At 31.6% G+C, this 26,366-nt stretch overlaps 2 protein-coding genes across 3 annotated transcripts; both read right to left on the reverse strand.

Moving 5' to 3' along the window:
* Positions 1–1,440: 1,440 nt before the first annotated feature.
* On the reverse strand, positions 1,441–2,283 carry LOC126732699 (protein LATERAL ORGAN BOUNDARIES-like). The gene has a single exon (XM_050435685.1). It carries the CDS (start codon positions 2,281–2,283, stop codon positions 1,441–1,443), a length of 843 nt encoding a protein of 280 aa, XP_050291642.1.
* A 9,790-nt stretch (positions 2,284–12,073) lies between these two features.
* Positions 12,074–16,537, reverse strand: LOC126732700 (LOB domain-containing protein 36-like). 2 transcript variants are annotated; one of them, XM_050435687.1, is made up of 3 exons: positions 16,163–16,537; positions 14,188–15,189; positions 12,074–12,525 (listed from the first exon to the last, which is right to left on the reverse strand). In XM_050435687.1, the coding sequence occupies exon 2, from the start codon at positions 15,183–15,185 to the stop codon at positions 14,250–14,252; it is 936 nt and encodes a 311-aa protein (XP_050291644.1). In that variant the 5' UTR covers positions 15,186–15,189; positions 16,163–16,537; the 3' UTR covers positions 12,074–12,525; positions 14,188–14,249. The 2 variants fall into 2 exon arrangements, with proteins under 2 accessions (XP_050291644.1, XP_050291643.1); XM_050435686.1 differs by having other exon boundaries at positions 16,147–16,537.
* Positions 16,538–26,366: the final 9,829 nt, after the last annotated feature.

Here is a 26,366-nt window from a genome sequence, read left to right on the forward strand (position 1 = left end):
ACATTTGCATGGATGAGAGTTTAAAGCACAAGTTGTGGCGATTTTGGAGTAAAGTCAAACCTTATAGTGTGCTTGGATGAAAAAAAAGAAAGAAAAAAAAAAACACTAAGATTGTATTTGGATACTGCTTATTTTGTTGAAAACTGAAAACTTATTACTGAAGATAATAAAAAAATAATTTTTGGATTACTGTTCACTTTCCCAAATACTGTTCATTTGCCTTAATGCACTATTCATGTCCCATGAACAGTGCAAGAGGCGGCGCTGGTTAAAAAAAAAAAAAAAAAAAGGCAAAACGCTAAATGGGGACGTTGGATGTGGGATCCAAACGGGTACTAAATGCTCCAATGCTGAATAGATCAAATATTGTTCACTCTCCCAAATACTATTCATTTGCCTTAATGCACTGTTCATGGGAGACGGCGCTGGTTAAAAAAAAAAAAAAAAAAGGCAAAACGCTAAATGGGGACGTTGGATGTGGGATCCAAACGGGTACTAAATGCTCCAATGCTGAATAGATCAAAGTGAAAATAAAATAAAACCCTAAAATTTTGCAAAAAATAGTTAAATTTCGCAGCATCCTTCTAAAGTTTACCTAAAGTAATTTTCCCATCTGTGACAAGAAGATTACAAGTGTGTTTTGAGGCTCCTTTGAGGATGGAACATCAACAATTTAAGCACGAATTTCTTTTTCAACAAAGTCTCACATGCTTGTTACAATAGAATTAAAATCTGAAAATTATGACATTCATACGATTGAAACCCTCCTCTATTAAGCCAGTTTTTACTTGAGACAATATTTCAGTGAGATCCAACCTTATCAAAATCATAATTTTATTTCATCTTCTACTAAACAATGAAATACAACCCGTCCCATAGCCACAAACAGAACCTAAAAATCTAACCTTTAAAACATTTTTGGAAGAAAAAAAACCTTTTAAATATAAAATAAAGCAAACATAAAAAAATGGAAACGATGGTTAATAAAATAAAAAATGGAGTACATTGAGACAAATTTTTTTTATTTATTTGAGAACAAAAATTCTTAATCCCACTAAAAGTGTTCCACCTTATAGATTATCAAGTTATGATAAAGACTTAAATAAACTAGTTGGATAGAATATAGCACATATAATAAGACGAAATTTTTATTCATTTAAGAACTAAAATTCTCTGTGAGTTGTCCACTTTATATTTCATCGATTTAATTATGTCATATATCTTATGTTCTTTCCATCTAAACTTTAATTATTTTGCATTGAAAAAAAAAAAAAAAAAAACTAGTGGAGTGTACAGAATGGAACACACACATTCAAAGAATATATTTTTATTCATGATTTCCATCTAGCAGACCTAATGAAAGAATGCATCCCTCAAATGGGAGGACAAAAAAGCTTGGAAGGTCAAATAGCAACAAAAACATCAATCAACATGACTAACCTAACTCCTACCCTCCTTGCTTTCCAACTTAGGCTGCTGAGGCTGACTTTGTTGGCCTTGTTGTGGTTGAAGATGGTGTTGAGGTTCAGCGACCTGTGTTTGAATTGAGTAAGGGTTTTCAAATGTGCCCAAAGCCAAAGGAGACATGGCAGCAGCAGCAGCATCATTCCTTTGATTATACCCATTGGGATTGATCGAACCCAGGTTGGCCGCTGGGTCAAATCCAGTGTTGAACCTCACAAACTCCCGTTCCTGTTGCTCTCTGGCAGCCACAGCCGCAACCATTTTTTGTTCCTCAAAAATATGTTGCTGCATTTGCAACATATGTTGTTGTTGCTGCTGCTGATGTAGTTGCCGCTGCGTCTCACGAATCGCCAATTGGCTACCATGCGTATCAGCTCCAGTGGGAATGTAAGGCAAGACTGAAGAAGAAGAGGAAGGGTTGTCCAGGTGCTGTAGTTTTGGGATAAACCCTGGTGGATAGAGAGTAGGGTGGAAGGCCTGACCACTCGACAATCTTGCAAGCTCCTGCTTGGCATTGTAGAGACTGATCTGGATCTGTTTCAGCTTGTACTGGAGAATGGAAATGATACCCACGCAGCCATAGACTGGATCGCTCAGACGAGCCTCTGCCTCGTACGCCAAGGAGTTTACTGCGTCCTCACGCTGGAGAGGGTTGAGTTCATTCAGAATCTTGGCAACATTGCTAGCTCCAAACACATTGTGAACATTAGCAAACTTCTGGGGCTGGTCCGCTGGAAAATAAGGTGCAAACACGCAGTCTTGCGTGCACTTTCGCCTTTGGAGCTTGCATGCTGCGCATGGCGAATTTGAAGATGACATTTTCTCCCTCAATTTTTAGAAATTGAGAGGATCCTGTTAAAATTTAAAAACCAAAATTTGGTTCAGAAAAAAAGTTGACAAATGAATAAATCGACTTCTTCTTTGAAAATACTGACCTTTTAACTTTGTTGACGTAGTCAAGTAAAAAAAAAAAAAACTTCATTCACTAAAATAAAAATAAAAAAGTAAAAACGATTCTTAACATGGTATATTATTGCAATATCCCCTAATTAATGTGCTTGATTTTATTAATTATTTTCATTTATTAATTTACTTGTTTGAAAGATATATTTATAGTTAGCTTAAATAGTTAATTTATAAAGTAGTTTATATATATATTATTGGACAAAATTTGGCCACAAATTTGTTTTTACTCCAGCTAAAAAAGAAAAAATTTACCTGGCTGAAAATTTTGAAATTCTAATCATATTCTTTACTATTCAAGCATAAACTTATTTTTAATGCATAATTTTAGATGATAAAAATTTGAAATTTAAATATTTAATTATGATATAGCTATTAATTTTTTATATTCTTGAAATTTTGCAAGTATGAAAGATATAAAAAGAATTAATATATCCTCCATGCTTGCAAAATTTTAAGAATATCAAAAGTTAATAGCTGTGTCATCAATTAAATGTTTAAATTTCAAGTTTTTTTTTTTAATTTAAAACTATACATAAAAAATTTATTTTATAGATCGAATAATAAATAACATCTGATTGATATGAAATTAATATATATATATATATATATATATAAGTAGAGATCTCATGTTAGAGAGTATGAAGTTGTGCCAAGTGGCGCATTCCTTGAAATACTTTTTATTTAGGCTTCTACTTCAAAGAGTTTGCATTTATATCAAATTATTAGTTCATTGAATCAACTAATAGAGTAAATGTATATGCTAATTATCTACAGTTGTGCATTAATTATTTATATTAAATGAATTTATAAGATTATTTTTATAAACTTTATTTAAGAAATAACTTTTAGTTGGAATAATAATATTAGATTTACAATATGACATTATTCCTCATATTTAGTTGCTTTGACAGAAATTGACATAAAAACTATAAAAAAAAAATTAAACATTTGTGAATTCGCTAAAAATTAATCTTAACCGGCCTTTAAATTTCCTAATTCCTTTCAATGACATGTGATATATATATGTGTGTGTATGTGGAACTAACATTGTGTTATTTATTTTATGTAATTAGAAAGATAACTAATAGAGTGAATATGTTTATTTTGTTATATTAATTATTTTAAGCATAATGAAATTTTAATATCATTTTTCTAATATTTATATGAGAAACAATTGATTTGAAATATGGTATTCTTACTAAAATTTTAGTTGTCTTTGCAACTATTGAAACAATGTCCAACCAAAAGGGAAAAAAATAAATAACTTTACTAACACAAAATCCAGAATATAAAAAAAATAATTGAAGGATATTTGCATTTTTTGTAGGCATGAAACTTGCCTATTTATATGACCCAATATATCATGCAATTTTCAATTTAAAAACACATATATATACTATGATCAAATCACTACATTATTCTTAGTGTCTTTCTATTTTATCTATAAGATAACTAAAGATTACCCTTTTTTACATTATTCTTAGTGTCTTTCTATTTTGTCTATAAAATAACTAAAGATTACAAAGTTATTGAATTTTTTTTTTTTATATACATGGGTGAGAGATTTAAATTTGAATGTCTCTATTAGAAATTGAGATGCCAAATCTTGTTGAAATATTGGAGAAAACTAAAATGAGTGCAATTTAGTTGTTAGATTTTCAAAATATGTAACTATGTTAATTTTTTTAGTGAAAGTTGTAATCTTAGGTTACAATAATTTTGTGTGATTTTTTAAAAATTTTCATCCAATAAAAAAATATTGATTGAAGATTAACTACAAACTTGCCAAATATGGGAGAAGTTAATCAATATGGGAATAATTAATGCATTAGTTTAGCAAATACTTTTAGAAAAAAAAAAAAAATTAAAAAAAAAAATATTGACTTACTTTTTCGAATCATTAACAAATATCATAAGAGTACGATTATCTATTAACAAATATCGTAAAGGTATTTGTTAACAAGAATATCCATTAATCTAGTGTATCTATTAACAAGGGTAATCATTAATCCATTAACAAATATCATAAAGATATCTTGTTAATATGATACATCATGTATTTTTTTTAATAATAATAGTAACAAATGCTTAAAGAAACATAGAATCTTATATCGGATTACCTTTTTTTTTTCTTTCTTTCAAATGTCAGATCACAATCTTGGCACTTTTTTCCTTTCCCCCTCTCGGTGCTAGTAATGCACTGCCACCCCTCTCACCCCTGCGATTTCGTCTGCCCTCTTTCGGTGCTAGTAATGCTTTATCACCCGTTCGATAAAACATAGACTCCAAGAACAGAAAGTTTTCCAAGAACAGAAAGTTTTTAAAAAAAACTGTTATAAGAAATGAAAGATGAGAGTAGTGTTCAAGTGAGAGAGAGCATTTGATCCGATTTTTGAGATTCACGATCCCAACAGAAGAAGACTGGGAAAAATAACATGTGTAAATTTTAGAATAAATAGAGAGAGATACGTATCATAACAGAACCGGTAAGGACTGTTTCAGGAGAAACATACAATGCACTTCGATATCCTCTTTATTTTTAAGTCCGCTCTATTTCTTTCATTTCTTCATAAAAATCTTTTTCCTCTTGGATTTAACAAGCGTAAAAACTGCAATGTTATTTAAAATTTTAAATGATGCGTTGCCATGTTATTTAAAATTTTAAATGATGCGTAGCGTTTGAGAGATGCTACGTCTACAATATTTTTATAACATTTTTCACAACAAATTATAAGTGGTTAGTTGTTATTGGTTCAAATTTGAACTTAACACTAAGATTACTTTTTTTTCCTCAACAATAATAATCAGTAACAACTTACCACTTAGGATTTGTTATAAAAAAGTTGTGAAAATATTGTGGATATATCATTTCTCAGTTTCTCGGTAAGTATGCCTATAGAAGAATGAGAAAAAGATAAAAGATAATTCTCATAGGATCTCTCCGTTTAAAATTGATATGGAGAGGATCCTACCGTTTTGGTTTCAATCTCAGCTAAGCCCCATATGCTTTTCAACATACCCATGCAGTGTACACAAATAAAACTCTTTCTTCCCTTATCTCTAAGGCTTCGTAGGCTTCCCAAAAAAAATCTCTTAGGCCTCGTAGCCTAATATTCATTATAAAAAATATATAAAAAAAAAGTCGTAGCTTAATCTTGACAAGTGACAACTCACCTAGCCTAAAAGAATAAAAGGGTTTATGTTATATTCAAGTTAACCTTTCTTTTTTTGGTTTTTTGGTATAACGCTTATCATATTTTATTATAAAATAAAAATAAAAAATAAAAACTCGTAACAATGATAACCCAGATAACAATACGTACTATTTAGTTATTTGCATTTACCCAAGATCTATTTATTTACTTCTTTATTAGTAGTTGATAGTATTTGTTTAAGAAATGTATATATTTCATCCATATTTGTTTAAGAAAAGCGTATATTTCATCCATATTTGTTTAAGAAAAGAGTATATTTACTTCTTTAGTAGCTTTTAACCATGCGAATTTTATTAATGTCAGTTTATTTGTTAATTTTTTTTGGATATTTGTTATGTGTTTAGTTTAAGTTATTTAAACTAATGTTTCTAAAAAAAAAAGTTATTTAAACTAATAAAGTAAATAAATAATAATAAAAAAAAGTATATATAAGTCAACAAAAAAACATATTTATATATATAATGTTGCATTATTTTATGCTTTTATTTTAATCTCAATTATAAATAATTTAACAATGAAAATTGTGCACTTCATACAAAGCAATTCATGGGTACTACTATGAATTGAAAATATCTAATTATTTATCTATATATTTTATATCATATCATATCATATACTATATAATAAAAGTTAGGTTTAGAAATCATGGTTGCACCAAGTAACTTCATTAAATTGTAAAAAATTGTAGAAAATTCTTTTTAAAAATAGATATAATTTTTCTTCTCCTATAATATCTAAGTTAATAAAAATCATAATTTGATTACAATCCAAATTCTTCATCTAATCTTTTATTAAAAAAAAAAAAAAACTGATACACGTTTATATGATTTTAACTTCTCCTATAATTTCTAAGTTGATAAAAATCATAATTTGATTACAATCCAAATTCTTCATCTAATATTTTATAATAAAAATCTTAATTAAAAAAAAAAAAAAAAAAAAACCAGCAACATAGTACACGTTTAAGTTGAAAAAAAAAATCTTAATTTTAAAAAAAGGTTGGCTGCCCCAAATTGCAAGAAATTTATAGATAAAAACAAAAACAAAAATAAATAAATATTAAGCCCTATGTATATCACTATATCCTACTTGAATTTGATCACTAATCCGTATCAAATACCACTTCCAAAACTAATTAGATAAAGCATGAATACAGAAACTTCTAATTAAAATGAATTACAAGGATCAACAAAACTAATTTGATAAAGCCTAAGATACCTAAACAAAAAGGAGAATATGCATAAATATAAAAATATATATAAAAAAAAAAAACAAAAACAAAACAAAAGACAAAAAAGGAGAAGATAATTTGATTATAGTTGAAACACTATCCACATCATATAGAAATTTTACTTTAATCTAATCTAAGTGTATATCCGTATAAAACTCCCTCCTGAATATTTGAACCTCAGTTCTTGCCCTTACACCCCACAAGCACTTATACTTGTGGAGTGACCATCGTACCAAGGGTGTACAGTGGTTAAATAGCACTTTTAAATATTACAGTTTTAGCTATTATATATTGATTTCTTTTTCAAACTAAATCTCTCTCTGTTTGAAAAAAAAATAAATAAAAAAATAAAAAACTTTGTCACTCCCTCTCCAAGAAGCGGTTTGACATGGAAGACATCACCACCCCTACCACAGGCAAGTATTTTTTTACACTATACATGCACTTGATTTGTCTTTCAAATATGCATACTATTAATTTGGTTGTGTATTTTATAATCATTTGCAAGATTTAAACAAAAATCCATTATGAATTTACGACTATTAAGATCTATAGATTCGGCCAATAAAAGAGAAAGAGTAACAGATCCTATAAGTAATGAACAATTGATGGAAACCAATATAGTCATACATTTATTTTACATAATCAATTTGTATCAATCTACTTCAATTGTGTACATTTATTTTATAATAAATTTGTTGAATACTTCAAGAAACTAGGATGCTAATGCTGTTGCAAATTTGCAAAGACATGAAATACCTAGCAAAAACTCTGAAGACATACCTAATATCAATTTGATCAATTGATAAAAGACATTGTACAAGGTTAGTAGTTTGGGAGAATTATTGCAGCCTTAAGGTATGATGAAAAACTAAATATTATCAAATAAAAAGCCTACAAATTTCAAAATGACAATTTTTGCATGATTACATGTTAATTATAGTAATTATATAAAAAAATTATTACAATTAATATTGTTATTTACAAATAATTAAAAATACATTGTTTGTTTTATATAGTTTTCTTCACTATTGAATTCTTAAAAAGAGGATTGCCCCATGCACATGTTTTGATTTGGCTTCACCATTAGCAGAAATTACAAACAAAGATACAAACTCTGATACATATGAAGCAGTAGCTCAACAATAGCTCAATTTTTGATGCATTCATGGACCATGTGGCATAGCAATTAAAAACTCATTATTCATTTCTTTATAATAATTATTTATTTTGTTATTGTTTTTCAAATAAAATATATATTTTATAAGATTATGATAAAAATGTGCAGCGCACATGTTTTTAACTAATATATTATAAAAGTTGGATCATGGTGATGTACAAAATCATGTAACATGTCCCTTTATTAAAGCATATAACATTTACATATAGTAAAATTCTCAATAAATTTAGGGTGATATTGACTAATAATGATATGTGACAAGTTCCAATTTGATTAAGAATGGAAAAATGAAAAACCAAACCCAACAATTTTTTGGAAAATTAAAAGATCCTTATTACTTCAATCAAGAATGAGTTATTGACTAATCAGGATCTTAAATATTCCAAAAATGGTTGGATTTGGTTTTTCATATATATAATTGTAGTGGCCCAAAAGGCCAAGATGTGTAGTTCACGTGCATGCAATGAGGTGAAGTGCAATTTATGAAATCATACATCGTCTGGAGAAGCACATGGAGGAGATCTCATTTCAATGTTTAGAAGTCTTTTCTTCTACTGTTGTGTGCTTTGGAGGAAAACAAAATTGTGAGGTTCTAGTACTCAAAGCAAACAATATTCTGCATTACCCAAAGCAAATGTAATTTATTAAAGAAAATTGTTGAACATGTATATATATGGTATATTAGTAAAGGGTTCCATTTGAGTAAAAGAGATAACTCTTAAATGAAGACTTCAAGAGGAGAAACTTCTTGCAAAAAGTAGGGCTGGTTTTAAAGTGAAGCATTTTATGAAGAGATATTAGTTTCTTCCAATATCCCAAGTACTCATTGAACACTTCTTTGCAAAATTATTAATTTGATATTTGTATTTTTTAACAACTAGCCTTGATTGAATTGCTCTCTTTGTATTAACAGCATTATGATCATGCCAAAATCATGAAATATTAACTATGATATTGACATGTTAAATGTATTTCATGCAAAATATGGTTACATTGTTATGAAGATTTTTCATAAGCATAGAGAATTTTAAATATAAAATAAAAAGTTTTGAAAATTTGTAAATTATAAATGATGTTATTTCTATTATATACCTAAATTTAGTTTCAAACAAGTCTTTTCAATTCTCGCACAAATTCATAGTCCGCAAAAATAGGACCTAGTCTAAGGCCCACTCAACACATTTTGGAGCCTAATGCAAATGTAAAATATATAATTATTTAATATGATACATAAATTAGGAAAAAGAATCTAAACTTTATATAATTTAATATATTAATACTATTTTAATATATTTATAAAATGTATTTTAAAACTTTTAATTATAAAAATATTGAAACAATCATTATCAAAATAAATATCATATTTTAGATTATTATTATTATTTCTCTTGGCAATGTTAGACTTTAGTTATTAAATAATGGATTTCAATAATGAATTTGTCTTAAAAATTATTAATTCTAATTTAATTTTGATAGAGAGAGAGAAAGGAAGATTAACATTTTTGGGAGATTAAAATTTTTTACACTTTTAAACTTCTGCAAACATAGTAAAACTTATTAATAAAATATTCAATATTAGAAAAAATTATAATTTTTTTAATTTTTTGGGCTTTAATTAAAATTTATTAATTTTTTTTTAAAATTCTAAGCGAGAGGCTTACTTTTTTATTACAATATTTGTTTTTGCAACAATATAAGACAAATAGATATAATATATTATATTTTGGGGATCTTCTTCTATTTTAGGTTGTTTATAAATTTAAAAAAAAAATTAATTCAGGTTGAAGGGGGGCAATAGGCGTATGAAAGATTGTGATTTGTGTAATATAAAATGAAGTATAAATATTATTAGAATAGATGATTTTTATTTGTTAAATGATAGAATACCTCTGTTTGTTTCGATGTTAAAATCTAGAAAATGAATCATTTTGCAAAAAATATTTTCTATAAAACTATCTCATTTTCCTATATTTAATAGCAACCTTAAATATGTTGGAAAATGATATCCTAATTTCCAATATTATTTAATTTGCAATGAGATAGTATTTGTAGGGGTATTGGGCCGAGAAGCTCTTTATCTTTGTATATATTGGGCCTAGAGCCCAATTCGAGGATGAAAGGTCGTCCAAGGAGAAATAAATATTGTCAAGGGAGTCTATGTTAGTGAAAGAAAAAGTTAGTTTTGGTCATAAAGGCCCAGGAGGATGGGCCGAGGATGAATGCCTCCTCGGCTGACCAAAGCCGAGGTCCGAAGAAATGGTCTGCTGTCAAGAGGAAAGTTCTAGGAAATTCTATTGGTACGGATAAAAATTACAGAAACATAGGACAAGGGGAGTCTTAAAATATCTAAGGAGAAAACTGCTACTACCACATTAAATGCTCTGCAGCTAATCTTCTGACTGCATTAATGTGAAGGTGATACCTGAACAGTGATTTTCAACCTTATAACTACTACATAAAAACTTTAGGAAGGTGCTGATGGAACAAGTATCAACACCAACCATCTGGCCCGCATATGGAGGGTGCAGACAAAAGGTGGAGAGAGTATAAAAGAAGAAGGAGGCAATGAGAGAAAGAGATCGAGAAATCAAGAGAGAAATACTGTAGCAATCAGGAAACAAACTTGTAATCAAACTTAAGAGAAATATATAAGAACTGATCTCCTCGGACTGTGTCGAGGACGATTTTCTTTAGTTTAAATCAATCTATCTTTCCGTTCTTGTCATTTGAATCCACTTTATTTGTCATCCAACTCATTTAAGTCCAGTTCTCCAACTTACTTTTTACAAATTCATTGTTTTAGGCTTTTTGGACCTAAATCCATCCATCATTTGGGTTAGGAACCAAATCCAGTCCTTATAGTATTGTTTCCCAATAAAATTTAGTGAAAAAAAATTTCTAAAAAATAAGTCATAGTTTATTGTTACAAAATATAATTTTTCTTTGACTCAATTTTTCTGATGCTAAAAAATACTAAAAAATGCAAAAATTATCTTCCCACAAGAATTTCCAACTAAACAAACATAGCCTAAGAAAGCAAAATGTGAACAAACCATTTCACGCAATCAATTAGCTGGAACACGAAATCCCAATATTTAAATACTATAGGAAAGAATTTATATCAGCCAAATGATCGATCAGTTAACATGGCTCTCATATGAGTTTTATAATCTTGTTCAACAGTCAGAAAATAAATCTAATTGGAAAACCCGTATGGATTGTCACCCTGCTAGTACAAATATGACAATTATTTTATGGTGCGATTGTCCTTATCTTCATTTCTTTAAATTCTTTTGGGCAGGTGTAGATCCTCAACAATCATTATAATAATAAAGTTCCAAGTAAACAAAAAACTAAGGGTGCACATGCTGGTACAGTAAACTAGCTTAAATAAACAAAAATTATAGGTTGAACATGTTGACCTTAGATTGTATTTCTTTTTTCTTTATTAATTAAAGTCTTCTTAACAACCAACAAAGAATAGAGAAAGAGTGAAAGAAGGTTTGGCAAGCTAGGCAATGAAATAGAAATAAGAAAGAGCTTAGGTTTTCCCACTTTTGAAATATAATCCATGTGATGACAACCAATGGTTATCTGGCCTCAGCTCTCTCCTCTGACCCCCTGACATTACTACAGTTGTTTCTTCCAGATGGGACTGCAATGCAACATTGTATTCTTTTTTGTTCATGTTTGCATTTCATTCAAATCGAGAACTTCCTAAACGACAAAATATGCTTATTCCTTTAGTCTGGCTCGTTTAAACCGAATCCTAAAAGGCAGAGTACCTGAGGATTGGAGCAGTTGGGCTTTTGTAACTTGTAATAGTAATATTGACATTATGTCATTATCTTTGCTTTAAATCTCATTGAAATTGTTATGCATATACATAAGAATTAAATTTAGAGCTTCTGTATGGCGACCAAATCTGATAGTTTAGCATGTCAACAATAGAGACATTGAATATGATAAATTCAATTATAAACACAATAATTGACCCGCATGCCTTGGTCAGAATACTGCCAAAATCTTTTTGAAGTAGGACCATGCATTCTTTATAGAGATATCACTATCCATACAACACGAAAGTCTTGTGCACCAAAATGTATTATCATTCTGCATCAACATAATACGAATTACGAAAGACACAAATCTACAACTACTACTACTACTACAGCTATGAAAAAATTGTTATTTGTAATTGTAGTAACAAAGTAAGTTGGAAAATGCAAAAAAACTGAAGAGTAGCAAAGGATTTTAAAATGCTTTCCAGATTCTGATTTACATGTTTATAAGGATGAGCCATCGCTAACCCGATCGATCAAAATAAAAAAGACTGCACTCAATGATTAATGCAGGATATACATTTTTAAATGTATCCCCAAGAAAGTCTTCTTCGAACCCAAAAAAAAATTGCAGCCTTAGGATCCCCAGATGTTAACCTCTTTTTTCTTGTATGCGGCAGATACGAGCTGCACAGAAAGGGAGAAAAATAGAAGTGAAAAAAGTATTAGAAAATGTTTATACAAGCATCAAATTTTCAATATCTAAAAATCAAAAAAATTAAAAGTTCAAACAAAACTAAATTCATGTAGTAAAATGGTTTTTAGAAAAACATACGGAAGGGCAATAAACTAGTGTAAAAAACATAAGTAAAGTCATCCAATATACTTTACTATCAGGTCACAAAATTTCTTAGTTTCTATATATCATCTCACAAGAAATAGGGCTAGTCGTACGCCAAAATGTCCTTAAATCAATGACCAGATCCCAAAATGTTGCAGGTGGAAAAGCCTAAGGTGTATTGATTTCTACAATTCACAATAGAGTGAACTACTGGCACAAATAAAATTTATAAAATAACAAACCGTGCACATTTCTCTGAGCAACTAAAAAATTATATGATTTAATTGACCAAAAGGCAACCCATATAAACGAGACTAGAGTTTGTATCTAACCATCCACATTGAAATATCATTTTCCATTAAAGATGATATGAACTTATCTTTTCTGAATTTAAAAAAAAAAAAAATCTATTTATCAAGGAATCAATGTCTTATAAAGTCTAAACGGAATTGAGTCATAGATGCAATAAATAGTAGGAGATAATAAATAGTCTTTAAAGTCAATTATTATGATGCTATCACCCCAAAAATTCAAACTCGGAACCTAGCTCGTACTAATGAGAAATGATATGGTAAATATAATTGTCCTCTTACATAGAGACAGATTTATAAGCATGACACCAATCTTTATGGGAGAGGGTAATTACATATATCTGTTGTACCATACATCATCTTAATGTTAAATATGCTCAACAACTATATAGTGTGTTTGAGAAACAAATACATATAAAGAAAAAAGAAAAAAGTTTTAACACAAAAGTACACTGCAGACTCTACTTAAAAGACGTAATAACTTTTAGAAGAGTGTGAAGTAAGTTAAATGGTATATGAAACTTAATTGGGCATTGTTAGGTGGGTGCAAAATAATACAATAAGGGTACTTTTTTTCATACGACACGTGGGTGCACAAAACTTGTCAATATCATGAATTGTATTTGTAGCTACCTTATTCTTTGTCCCATGGTTGATACAAAAGATAGGAAAAATCAATTTAAGACACGCCACTAATGTACCTATGTTAACCCAAAGAAAAACATCACATCACACGGCACCTCATTTCTTTTGTTAGCAACAGATGAGGGCAACAAGATTATCAGTAAAACTGAAATAAAGATGCTCAAACACTCCCAACAAAAAAAAAACAAAAATCGGGGGAAAAAAGAGTGAGGAAACAAAATTTGAGGCTGATAGGATAGCCAGTAACTTTAGATGGGAGCTACTGATCATTGATGAGGGGACATCCCTGGTAGCGAAACGACAATAATTCCTTTACCCAACCCTTCTGCTCTATGCAATAAAGAGTATTTTGGGCTTTTCACTGCCACCAAACAAGCTTTGCCCCATTTATGAAAAAACCAAGCTATATTACACATAAAGGATCAAATCTATTCATAAATGCACAGCATATGCTACTCAGAAAACCTCATTTACTCAGGCATAAGAATATTCAATTAAAAGGAGAGAGAAAAATCAAAAAGAAAAGAAAAAAGAAAGAAAGAAAATACATACCTTAGAATGAAAACTGGTTGGATGAAAAAGCGGGAAGGTTAGGGTGCTACAAAAAAGAAGCATCAACAAGACGGACCAACACTCCTACCCTCCTCGCTTTCTGACTTAGGTTGCTGCGGCTGGGTTTGCTGGCCTTGTTGCTGTGCTTGTGTCTGTTGTGGTTGAAGCAAGAGCTGTGCCTGAAGCTGATGGTGAGGGTGGTGATGTTCCGCTCCTTGCTGTGTTTGAATCTGATAAGGGGTTTCATAGGTTCCCAGAGCCAAAGAAGGTGACATGGCCGCAGCATTCATCTGATTGTACCCACTCGCAGTGACCGAACCTGCACCAGCCGGGTCGAACCCGCTATTGAACCTCACAAGCTCTGGTTGTTGCTGCTGCTCGTAATTCCGGTAAATCTCATGTTGCTCTCTGGCAGCTACCGCCGCGGCCAATTGTTGCGCCTCGAAAATCTGATGCTGGTGGTGCTGTTGCTGTTGCTGCTGTTGCTGTTGGGTCTCGCGAATCATCATTTGGCCGCTATGTGTAGCACCACCGGTGGGAATCCCCATCATCGCCGGCGACATGTTGTAAGGTAAGGCCATGCCGGAAGAGGAAGGATTGCCCGGGTGATGTTGCTGTGGGATAAAGCCGGGAGGTTGGAGAATAGGTAGCATGGCCTGAGGTCCAATGTATGCGGCAAGTTCTTTCTTGGCATTGTAGAGATCAGTCTGGACTTGCTTCAGCCTGTGTTGAAGAATGGAAATTAGACCCACACAGCCATACACCGGGTCTCGCAAGCGAGCCTCCGCCTCGTAGGCCAAGGAGTTCACCGCGTCTTCTCGCTGGGCAGCATTGAGTTCGTTGAGAAGCTTGGCCACGTTGCTCGCTCCGAAAACCTTGTGGACATTGGCAAACTTTTGAGGCTGGTCCGGTGGGAAATACGGTGCGAACACGCATTCTTGCGTGCACTTTCGCCTCAAGAATTTGCATGCTGCGCACGGAGAGTTCGATGATGACATTTCTCTGAAAGCAAAGCAAAGCAAAAAAAAAAAAAAAAAAAAATCAACAAGATAGAAAATTATTACTAGTATACATATTTGTTAGAGAAAAGGACAAATTGACTTCTTCAGAATAATATTAGTAACCTAGAGAGAGAAAGCGATGGTTAGAGAGAGAAAGCCTGGGTCTGTGTGTTTTTGTTTAAATTTAATAATAAAGAGGAAGCCATTGAAATGAGGGATCACGGAGATAAATGGAAAAAACAAAAGAGAAGAGAGGGGGTTCAGGGAAGCTTCATGTACGGATTAAAAATGGTCATTAAAAGCATCTCATAATCAAAGCCTAAATATAAATAAAAAACAAATCCAACCCGACATGATGAGTCAAAGACGATACAGATATTTCGAACAGTGTCTTGCAGTAAAAGCAAAAAGGGAGAAGAAGAAGAAAGAATAACAAATCTCCTCATAGTCATGGTGTAAGAACAACCAAAAAAAACAAAGAAGATACGAAACGAATCGTTTAAATCCTGACCCGGCAAAAAGGTTGCCGATACTTGTCAACTTCAAAACTACACCACTAAAAAGAGAAGAGAGAGCGACAGTGGAACAGAAAACAATGAAACGAGAACTAATCTGTGTAAATTACCAGAAATGTATTCGTAAATCCCTATAGGAATCGCGTTATGAACAAGCTCTCATCGCTTTCTCTCTCTCTCCGCTAAAAAAAAAACTACACCGTCTCAAAATGTAAGGAAATTTGTGGGGTATTAAGATATTTCTAGATCCGTTTTGAAAAAAAAAATCAAATTTCAAAAACCAAATCACAAAAAATCTTTGAACTCTTAAGCAAAGAGTCCTTGTTATCCCCGTATCCAAACAGTAATAGTATATTTTTTGATTTGGTTTAGCATATCTTATCTCGGATTCCTTAAAAAACCAAAGCGTGTAAAAACAAACATAGAAAATACCAGAATCTCACCTCGGATTGTATTTACCTTATATTGATTTTTCCTTAAACTCTGTCCGATCAAAGTGATGGACCTTTCGTTCTTTCCCCCTCTCTCTCGGTTCCTAGCAAGTCCATGCCACAGCTGTGATAAAACATAAGACTCCACGAACCGAAACGTCGACGTTTGTGGGAAGGAAGAGATGGAAAGGAACTATTTGGAAATGGAGACCGGAGAGAGAGAGAAGACTCTACAGTCTAGGGTTCAAGTGCGAGAGAGCTCTTGATCCGATCTTCAAGTTTCACGATCCCAATAGAAGAAGACTCGGAAAAATAAAATGTGTAAATTTTCGAAAAGGAGAGAGAGAGAGAGAGAGAGAGAGAGAGAGTAAAAAAAGAAAAGAAATTACAGAAGTGATGATAGGGAAAAAGGATGAGAAATGATAAAAATGGCTTCAACCCTCAATTTTATATCACTTCTTTTACGTATCGTTGGATTATGTGAAGGTCGTGCTGGCCGTCCGATCAAAAACTATGATTTTTAAAATAAATTTTTTTTATAAAATGTTAGAAACTTTGGTTTGTGGTGTGCACACACAAAAAATTAACCTTATAAAGGACCTCTTATTCTGAGTAAGAATTGAATGCGGCTCTGAGTTACCTATTTGTCCCTGTACTGTCTGCACATAATGCCAAACTTGCCCTCCTTTTTGACCATCACTTCACCAGAGGTCCAAATTACCCAACTACCCTCGACTCTCTAAATTTCTTATCTTGTCATTCAAGTAATATTTTGAAGCACATTAAAATCAAGCATGAGATTGTTCTGGTAATGGACCACAAGCAATGCAAATGAGATTAAAGTGCTTGTTTGTTCCAGCCAAGTGGGCCAGTTTTTGGTATAGCTTTTAAGCTGCAATCATTAGGATTTTCCTAATTCTTCCTTTCCGAAAGGAAAAAATTGAAGTTATTTTTCCTTTATACAGGGGTCAGAAGATTGGATCTAACCATAAGAAGAATACATGGTTGATAATTAACTCACATAAAGTTTTTGTTTTAGCAATTCAAAAGTAGAGGAGGGTTTTTTCCACGGGGACCAGAAGATTGGATCTAGCCATAAGAAGAATACTTGGCTAATAATTAACTCACATAAAGTTCTTGTTTCGGCAGTTCAAAAGTGGGGAAGGGTTTTTTTACTAATGAACCGATATTCAAAATCATGCTATTTTGGATACCTTTTTCTATCAAAGTATCGTATTTTCAATATCTTTTATATATAACTTATTTAATTGTACTTATTAAAGCAGATCTCAATTTAAAGTGAGTTGTCAAAAATTAACGGTCTAGAAATCATAACTAACAAATATAATTGTTGCAATCATTTCATTGTGTGATTGAATTAACGTCATATGGATAACAATAAATGCTTTAATTGAAATCAGTCAAAAGTTACATTTGTCATTATAAATTATGTAAGATTCACTATCATGATGAGAGAACTAGATAAAGTTATTGTAATTATTGTTTAATAACAATAATATGCATCTTAATAAAAACAATAATTTGTGAAATTTTTTGTTATTTTACTTAAAACAAATTTAATAGTTGTTCATTGAATTAATTTTAAAATGTGAATCTTTTTTTATGCCATGTTATATATCATTTCAATTTCAACGGATGTCCTAGAAAGCACATGCTTTGCAAAAATACACATTCAAAGTAATTTAATATTGACTTTGGAATTCAAAGTTTCCCTTTCAAATAGGGTGAGTTCTATTTAGTAAGGGCGCCCCTTAGGCCATGGGCCATGGCTTAAGCTCTTTTATGTAAAAACCATCAACACGTTTTTTTTGCACTTCTATTTTTATGTCTTTGGTATTTAAAATTTTATTTTACAAATCTGGTAATGTTAAAGGGTGATTAGGTACTTGTGCAGCAAACCTACGGCTACAATGGTTAATGGCATTCATCCCCTATGACTATGTACACACACTTCACACATCGTTCCGTGCACAATCCGCGCTAATCAAGTGTTACGATCCTGGCATTCTCACTGTACCCACTTGAAATTGACAAAATTGTATTTGACGCATCTTTTTCTCTCTCTTATCAATCAAGTTGCTGGATAAGGGTATTTTCGTAAACTCACACACGCTCAGCACATCGTTTCTCGATTCGGTCATTTAATGCTTCTTCTTTAACCTCCCTTTGCATCATCAGCAACGAGCACGAGTTACGAGATTTTAAACAAGTATGGGAGTTGTGTGACCTGCTATCTCCGGTCAGCCTCCGTACGAAAACCCACAAATTATCACCGTCCTCTTTGAAGTAACACCTGCGAGACCAGTCACTTCTGATTGACCGATTTGTTTATATAATTATTCATTTTGAAGTGACAAAACCTTAAGCCTAAAATTGCCTGAAAGGACTGGTGGGTGCTCACGCTTTCAGCCGTCAGCTCTGTGACCCGCTACCGGCTAATCACTGCGCTCTAAAACTGTCCAATGGGTCAACTTTCATGCTCCCAGGCCTTTTTCCATGTTATTCATTGCTTCTACAATATTTAATTGTATTTTTTTTTTTTTTTTTATTACTAGTCAAATATTTATTTGCATTTACTAAACATATTTTATTTATTTATTTTAACTTACTAGTTACTAGGTATTCGTTTAAGATATGTTTATATTTTCGAGACTTTTTAGTTTTACACCTAATAGTAATACTTTCACAAACTTTACATGTCAATAGTCAAGGAATTTTCCAGAGTTTTTAGAGAGACATTTGACCGTAGAATTCTCAAATCTTAACATTTGTTCCTTTCGTTGTGAGAGGATGCAAATGAGTGATTACATTTTGTGTTAAGTTATTGACATTTCAACACATATTGGTCATCATTATTTTTTTAATAATATCTTTATTATAAGTTAGTATTTTTTTATATGTTAATTCCACCGACTCAAATAGTTGACATGGCATGAGTATTGCACTTTCTCAAGGAAGAGCACCACGTGTTGGTTTTTGAGTGGTGTTAAGGTTTGTCATTACTTGCAGCTATGTATATAATCCATCTTGTCCCACATACAAAAAGGTTTTACTATTCTACCAAAAAAAAAAAAATAATGTTTTTACTAGAAAGGTCTTTGTCCCATTCTCCCAAATGTAAAAAGGTTTTGTTAATAAGGTTTTAAAGCTAGTTAAGTAAAGAACTTTTTAACTTTTATAAAAGTTAATAAGGTTTAACCGAAACATTGAAACTGAACATATTACATTATATTGATAATCAATTCATGTTTGTGGTTACAGTAATAGAGGACGATAAAAGAGTTTGTTCGGATAATATCTTGTGTACGTGCCTGGTGGGCTTCACCACGTATCAAAGAAACAACACGTGTATGGCGAGGGAGTACATAGTACACTACACTACATACCAGTGGGAGTGTGGGATGGGAGATTCCTTTCCTTACTTTAACGGGAATCGAGATTAAGGAGGTGGAAAGGGAGGAGACGAAGCGAATAAGAAAGAAAGTAATGGGAGAAAAATATGGGTAAGTGGGACTCAGAAAGGAGGGAGAGTGGTGGTGGTAGTGGTGGTGGTGGTGGTGCCACTGAGTCTGAGTCTGAGTCTGAGTGAGTGAGTAGTACTGACTGAGCCCAGACAGAGAGAGATGGGCCAGTGTGTTGGTGAGCAATTGCGTGCAATGCGTTTCATTCCATTTAATGTATACCCTGCATGCTGAACCTCAGAGGTACATTTTTTTTTTTTTTTTTTGTAGCCAAAAAGTGGGGTTTGTGGCTAATCTTTTCTCCTTTTTTGTTTTTTTTTGTCTTCATTTGCTGCTGTTTGTACTCATCGTTTTTGCTTTTGTTTTCTTTGCTTTTTAACACTTAGCTTCGTTCGGATACAACTTGTTTTTGTTGAAAACTGAAAACACTGTAATAAAATAATTTTTAAATATGTGAATAGTGCCATAGAACCCATTTTAATGAAAAAATGACTGAAAAGTGAAGTTTGTGGGATTCGTAAATAGTGCACGGAAGAATAGTCAAAAGTTGTGACTTAAAAAAAAAAAAAATTAGAGAAGATACACGGAAGCAAAATGCAGATGTGAATCCAGACGTGAATCCAAACAGATACTTAGTTGTTGACCAACCTGTTTTACACACATTTATGGAGTAATTTATCATGGCTATGAAGGAAGAGAAAATATACTTTATTACGGGTGTATGCTTCTTTTCTCTCACAAGTTGACGAGATTCATAACTGGTGAATCCCACTCATTGTTTTGGCTTTTGTTTTCTTTGCTTTTTAACACTGAGTTGTTGACCAACCTGTTCACACACATTTATGAAGTAATTTATCATGGCTCTAAAGGAAAAGGAAGTAAAATTTATTACGGGTGTATGCTTCTTTTTTCTTACAAGCTAATGAGATTCATAGCTGGTGAATCCCACCCATTGTTTTTGCTTTTGTTTTCTTTGCTTTTTAACACTTTGTTGTTGACCAACATGTTTCACACACATTTATGGAGTAATTTATAGTAGCTCTAAAGAAAGAGGAAGTATACTCTATTATGGGTGTATGCTTCTTTTCTCTCACAAGCTAATGAGATTCATAGTTGATGAATCCCACCAATTGTGAAAGAAGAGAAACATGCACACGTAACATGGTGTATTTTCTCTTAAAGGAATTATTAGAGCATTTTTTGTCCCTCTCTCTCTTTCATGTAAGGATGGGGGAAATTCGCCTGAAGATTAATGCTAGTACCCTTTTCCGATTTTTAGTTTTACTCCCCTGCTGTTTAGGACACACTATAGCTTTACTAATAGAACAATTGGTTTTGTATAATATGATTTTGTTTTTTATTTATTTTAATAGAGTATGATCTTGGTTTTATAATTTGTTGTTTGTCTTGCGTAAATAGTGCACGCATCTGTCAATGAAAAATTGAACACTCTAGAAGGGAGCTAATTATAATAAATTAGTATTATACATGCTATATATGAAGTCTTTGAATTTATCAACTTGGTAATCGATAAAATTGGATATTTTCAGAATTTGCATGGATTTAAAATAATATATATCAGGAAGGTGCGAATCTGTTTCTATCTTCTAATACGTAAGCATTCGCATTTACAACAGAAAATTTGTACGAAAATTATATATGTACTTTTCTATTTGTAATTTTTAATTCAAACTTTCATTTTCAAATAATCACCATGATCTTGATGACAAAAGATCCATTTAAGTTACGTGAAATCAATGATCAAATCTCACCCCAAGTTGTCCATGCTTTCACGCTAATGCAGACGGAATGTTTGTTATGAATTCATGGTCCACTCTTCTTTTTTTGGGGGGAGGAGGGGGGTCGAGACTTGGGAGAAACAAAAATGATAAGTTGATATAAAATTATTCACAAACGTTTTTTACAGCTCTTGAAAATTTGAAATACTAGTAAGTTGTAATCTAATTATTATTTTCATATAAATTCATTAGAGCATTCACATCAACTTGTATAAAAATATTTGACTATTTGAATATAAGAACCTTTTCTTTTTTTTTTTCTTTTCTTTTTTTATATATATACTAACTATTTTACACTATATTCCATTAAAATATCAATTTTTATTTTAAATTTTTTGAAATTATTTCTCTTTCTTCACATACAATAACCATCATCTTCTCTCTTTATTCATCATCGAAATATATATATATATATATATATAAAAGAGTAAAAAAACTAGATACAAAATTAATATTATCAGTATAATTTTATATAGTTACGTGACATAGAGTCGATAAACACATACCAAAAACCACTTTTTCATGCAACCAAAAAAAACACTTTTAAATTAATACGTACAATTATACACAAACTCATAAAAACCATTCTTAAGTAAAATTATGTAAATTTTACCCATTTTTTATTGTCCTCGGAATACTCTTATGGACACAATTTTTTATTAGTGTGATTTATATAATAGGTCACCTCAATTGATGTAAAAGATTTCGTATTCTTAAAATTTGCGGAATCAAAAAATTAGGTACCCCTATTAATTACAAATACGGCAGGTGATCTAGCCCTTAATTTTTTCAGGTAAGAAGCATATATAGCCCATTAAATTCTACCATTGACTGAGGTTTACAAAAATTGATTTCACCATTCAATAAAGAAAAAAAAAAAACTCTTGTCAGGGTCCTCTATAGATCACCTGAATATACTATATTATACAAGGCTGATGACATTGTATAAATGGCCAGGAACCACTGCAAGCTTGTCAACCATTTTGAGTCATCCTTTTTTGTACATATTATTCATATTTTAGGTGACCCTCCTGTTTTTTCCATTCCTCTTTTCACTGTTGACATTTTCATGGGGGCTGCTGGAAAAATCATCACGTGCATGGATTTGACATTAAGTACCAAACTTTTTATTTTTTATTTTTATTAGATTAATATTCAGATGCCATCTGTTACCAAAATCAAAATTACAAAAGCACTAGTACTGGATGTAAACGCTCTCTAATTGCTATTTTACCACTAAAGACAGTAAAAATTCACTTTATCTGAGTTTGTATAATCTTACTATTCATTGTAAAGAAAAAATAATATTTAATCTTGTGGTTGTGTGTGAAGAGAAAAAGATAGTGAGAGGAAGGAGAGAGAGAAGAATACTTTTGATTATTTAATTAAGTAGTTTATATTATTTTATTGGATTATATGTAAAAGTAAAAATTAAGATGTAAGAGGAATTGTAAAATAAGTTAGTAAAATAGATAAAATAGTGTTTGAGGGTGCAAAATTTTTTTTTTTTTTTGGGCATCCTTAGATGCTAGTGCTCTAATGCTAAGACCACACGAATCATATAATTTTTATCACAATTTTCCTGTGTAGCAAGTTGTAAGTGGTGATGTTATGGATTCACAATTTTTCTCTACCTCTCACAAGTCACAACTCACTATATAGGCAAGTTGTGTGATTTGTTACGGTCATAGCATTATTCAAATAAAAAATAAAAAATAAAAAAGAAGAATATTTTGATGTCATCACATTCATCGTCAGCAGCAATAACCATGTTTCACGTTTCTCTTTTTTTTTTTTCTTTTTTTTTTGATGAGTTCATGTTTCTCATCAGACATAAGTCACGGCCTTTTTCCATCATCCTCCACTTCTCATTCTGACAGAGTGATTCTGTGGCTGTGGGGGGAACTTTTCTGCGATTTCCCTTTTCTGTGGTTTCTCATATTCACCCAGAAAGAAGAAAAGAAGGAGTTAAAGCTGTCTTGTAGTTGAAACGTGAAACAAATTTGAAATTCGAGACACATGGATCATGTTCCAATCGTTTAATTTGAAGATAAACACAGGAAGTTATGTTGTCATAATTGTTTCTTTTTTTGGATAAAAAAGGGGAGTATTATTTGGCTAATAGAGAGTTTATGCAACAAGGATCTGGATTAGGTCTAGTGTTCAGTGATATTAGACTTGTTAGGATTGTGACACATATCTATTTTTGGACATGTGTCATCATTTGATTAGGTCCAGTGCACTGGAAGCAGTGGACCCAAACCTTCCCCATGCAACAAAAGACGTATAGGCCTCCAAGAACACAATTTACTAGTCCCAGCTCCCAAGTTGCTTCATATCCTGAACAAAAGTTGGACAAACAAAATTTGGGCATAAGTCATAAACTTGCAAAAATCCCTGTTGTAGTAGACCCCTTTTCGCTAGTTCATTTGCACATTTGTTAGCTTTACAATATATATAAAATAGATGGATGACTAATAAGTGGTTCTTGCAATCAGAAATTAAGAGAACAACATCCAGTTGGTAAATGGTAAGACATTATCAGTGATTAGCCAATTGATAACAGTAATATAATTAGGTTCTAGTGAGATAAATTTAAACCCCATATCCCATGATAACATATGCCCCTATCTCACTGCCCATATCTCAGCCATATTATTAACTGCTACGCGGCCTATGCCCAAGTTCAAAGAAAAAACATGAATCCATAATTGTTTATTGCTTTCCTAATGTTTTTAGGGAGCATTCAATCAATGGTACTTATAAAACTTCAGTATGCAGAAGCAGCAACAAATACACAACATTAATAAAAATGCATATCCGCTCTTTGGGTAATATAAACTTGGGTAGGGAGAAACTAGTATAATAATTAAATTAAATTATTTATTGATTTAAATTGGTCAAACAACCATGTATTTTTACTTATATTTTAGATTTACAATAAATAATCTTACATATATGAAAAAAAAAAAAAAAAAAAAAAACTTCTAGTAAAAATTATTGTAGAGTTTAAATTTGTTATTCAATTATTCATCATTTTAAGAAATGTTCAATATATTGGATGATCTAATTAAATTACATCAAACAGTTATCATTACACACAAACCAAGGTGAGAACTCGTCCCATCGAGGCAAGACGTACTAATTAGTTTCAATCAGTAAAGTAAAATGATCTATACATTGTATCATGAAAAGTCTTATATATACGACCGAAAAAGAAAAATGTACTTTTGTTTGGGCAGATTTGGCTCCTACGCCATGTCACATAGACGGTCTTTTAGGCTTTATTGATATAGAAGGTTCATGTGAAGGAGAGAAAGGCAGCTCTATTTGTGCTGCCACACACACAAACGCCCCTCTAAATATGTTGTTTTTAATAATAAGTGTGTGAGAAAAATAAATATGATTGGTAGGGTACTAGGGTTGGATTGGTTGTTATTTAATGCTTTGGTTTAATTTGGTCAAAGCATTAGAGAGGTTTTCAATATTGAACATTGTAGCAATCTGGTTTAATGCCAAATCAGGGTAATCTAGATTGCTAAACCAGCTTTGTTATGCTATATTTGAACTTGGAAGAAATGTCCCCATAAAAACCTACCACATTTGAGGGATTTAGTCAATTAACACTAAATGAGGTCAAATGCTTATTCATGGTTTGAGGTAATTAGGCCGAAATTTAAGATCATACAATAGATATTGGGCCATTATTTCTTGGGCTTGTAGCTTGCATGTGGTCCTGCTCATATGTTCATGGATTTTGCAAAAACCGCTCCAAGCCTACTTTGCAAAATCATTCTCTTGGATTCATGAGTACGAACAACTTATTTTGATATTTCTAGAAATGGTCTTGGCTTTTTCTCCACAAAAAGCAAGCGTTTAAGGCCATTGGTAGAAAACTTGTGAAGCAGACAAATTGGCTTTCCTGATAGCCACAAATCCCAATTATTTACGCATTTTTGTTTGATTTGCGGATAGTGATTTTAGTTTTAGGCTTTTAGCTAAGTGGATTTGATGGTGCCGAAAAGACTATGTTTGTGCATCTATATAAACAAGTTACTCAAAAATACAAATAAATCAGTTAAGGGCCTTGTAACTGAAGTGACATCTCTCTATATACTAAGTGTTTGAGGGTTTAAGAGAGAAAGAGTTTGAATTGTGAGATTAGTAGCAAAATGTAATTATTTTTAAAAAGAAAAACACAAATAAACCAAAAGAGAACAAAGGTTAATTTCCTATTATTTTCTTCTTCTTGGTCATGATGTTAGGCATGCATTGTAAATTGTAGGGAAGCCAAACTTTTAAACGGAATTTATGGCCTTTTCAAATGTGACATGCTTTTCTTGGGGTGGCTTTTTAGAATCACGTTGAAGGCAGGTGGTCACGGGAACACCTTAACCTGGGAAAAAAAATTATGTATAAGTTTTATGATTTGTCTACTTTTAAAAAAAATTGCGATTGCCCTAAATTTTTCTAGGTCCAATAAAATTTAACTTTGGTCTATTTAACAATACATTAGATCTTTTCAAACAAAAAGCAAAAAAAATCCAAGAAAATTTTTATTGAACTAAATTTGAAAAAGATGTGGCTTACACGAATTTGCGATGTTTTTCACACACAACACGCAAATTCGTAGAAGGAAATTGTAAAACTTTATTTATTTGTGTGTGTGTGTGTGTTTTGTCAATATATAAAGTTATCTTTTTATTAAAATTTTTATAATATAAGTTTCTTAATAACTACCATAGAAAAAATTTCTACAGACTGGCTTTTCTTAATACAAATGAATACTATTAAACTTTTACACAAATGACAAAATGACATGTCTCATAAACAATCTAGCTGTCCCATTTTGCATTCATTGGACGTGTCATGTAAATTTAAGAACTGTAAGGACAGTACTTGGATTAGACCCAGTATGGGATTGAGTTTAAGCCCAACAAGCCCAAACAAT

Source organism: Quercus robur, chromosome 6 (genome assembly GCF_932294415.1).
Source record: "Quercus robur chromosome 6, dhQueRobu3.1, whole genome shotgun sequence".
Classification (NCBI taxonomy): domain Eukaryota; kingdom Viridiplantae; phylum Streptophyta; class Magnoliopsida; order Fagales; family Fagaceae; genus Quercus; species Quercus robur.

What these genes read in the sequence shown, in the direction of transcription:
- LOC126732699 (XM_050435685.1), bottom strand. Translation starts at nt 2,283, where the DNA reads ATGTCATCTTCAAATTCGCCATGCGCAGCATGCAAGCTCCAAAGGCGA.
- LOC126732700 (XM_050435687.1), bottom strand. Translation starts at nt 15,185, where the DNA reads ATGTCATCATCGAACTCTCCGTGCGCAGCATGCAAATTCTTGAGGCGA.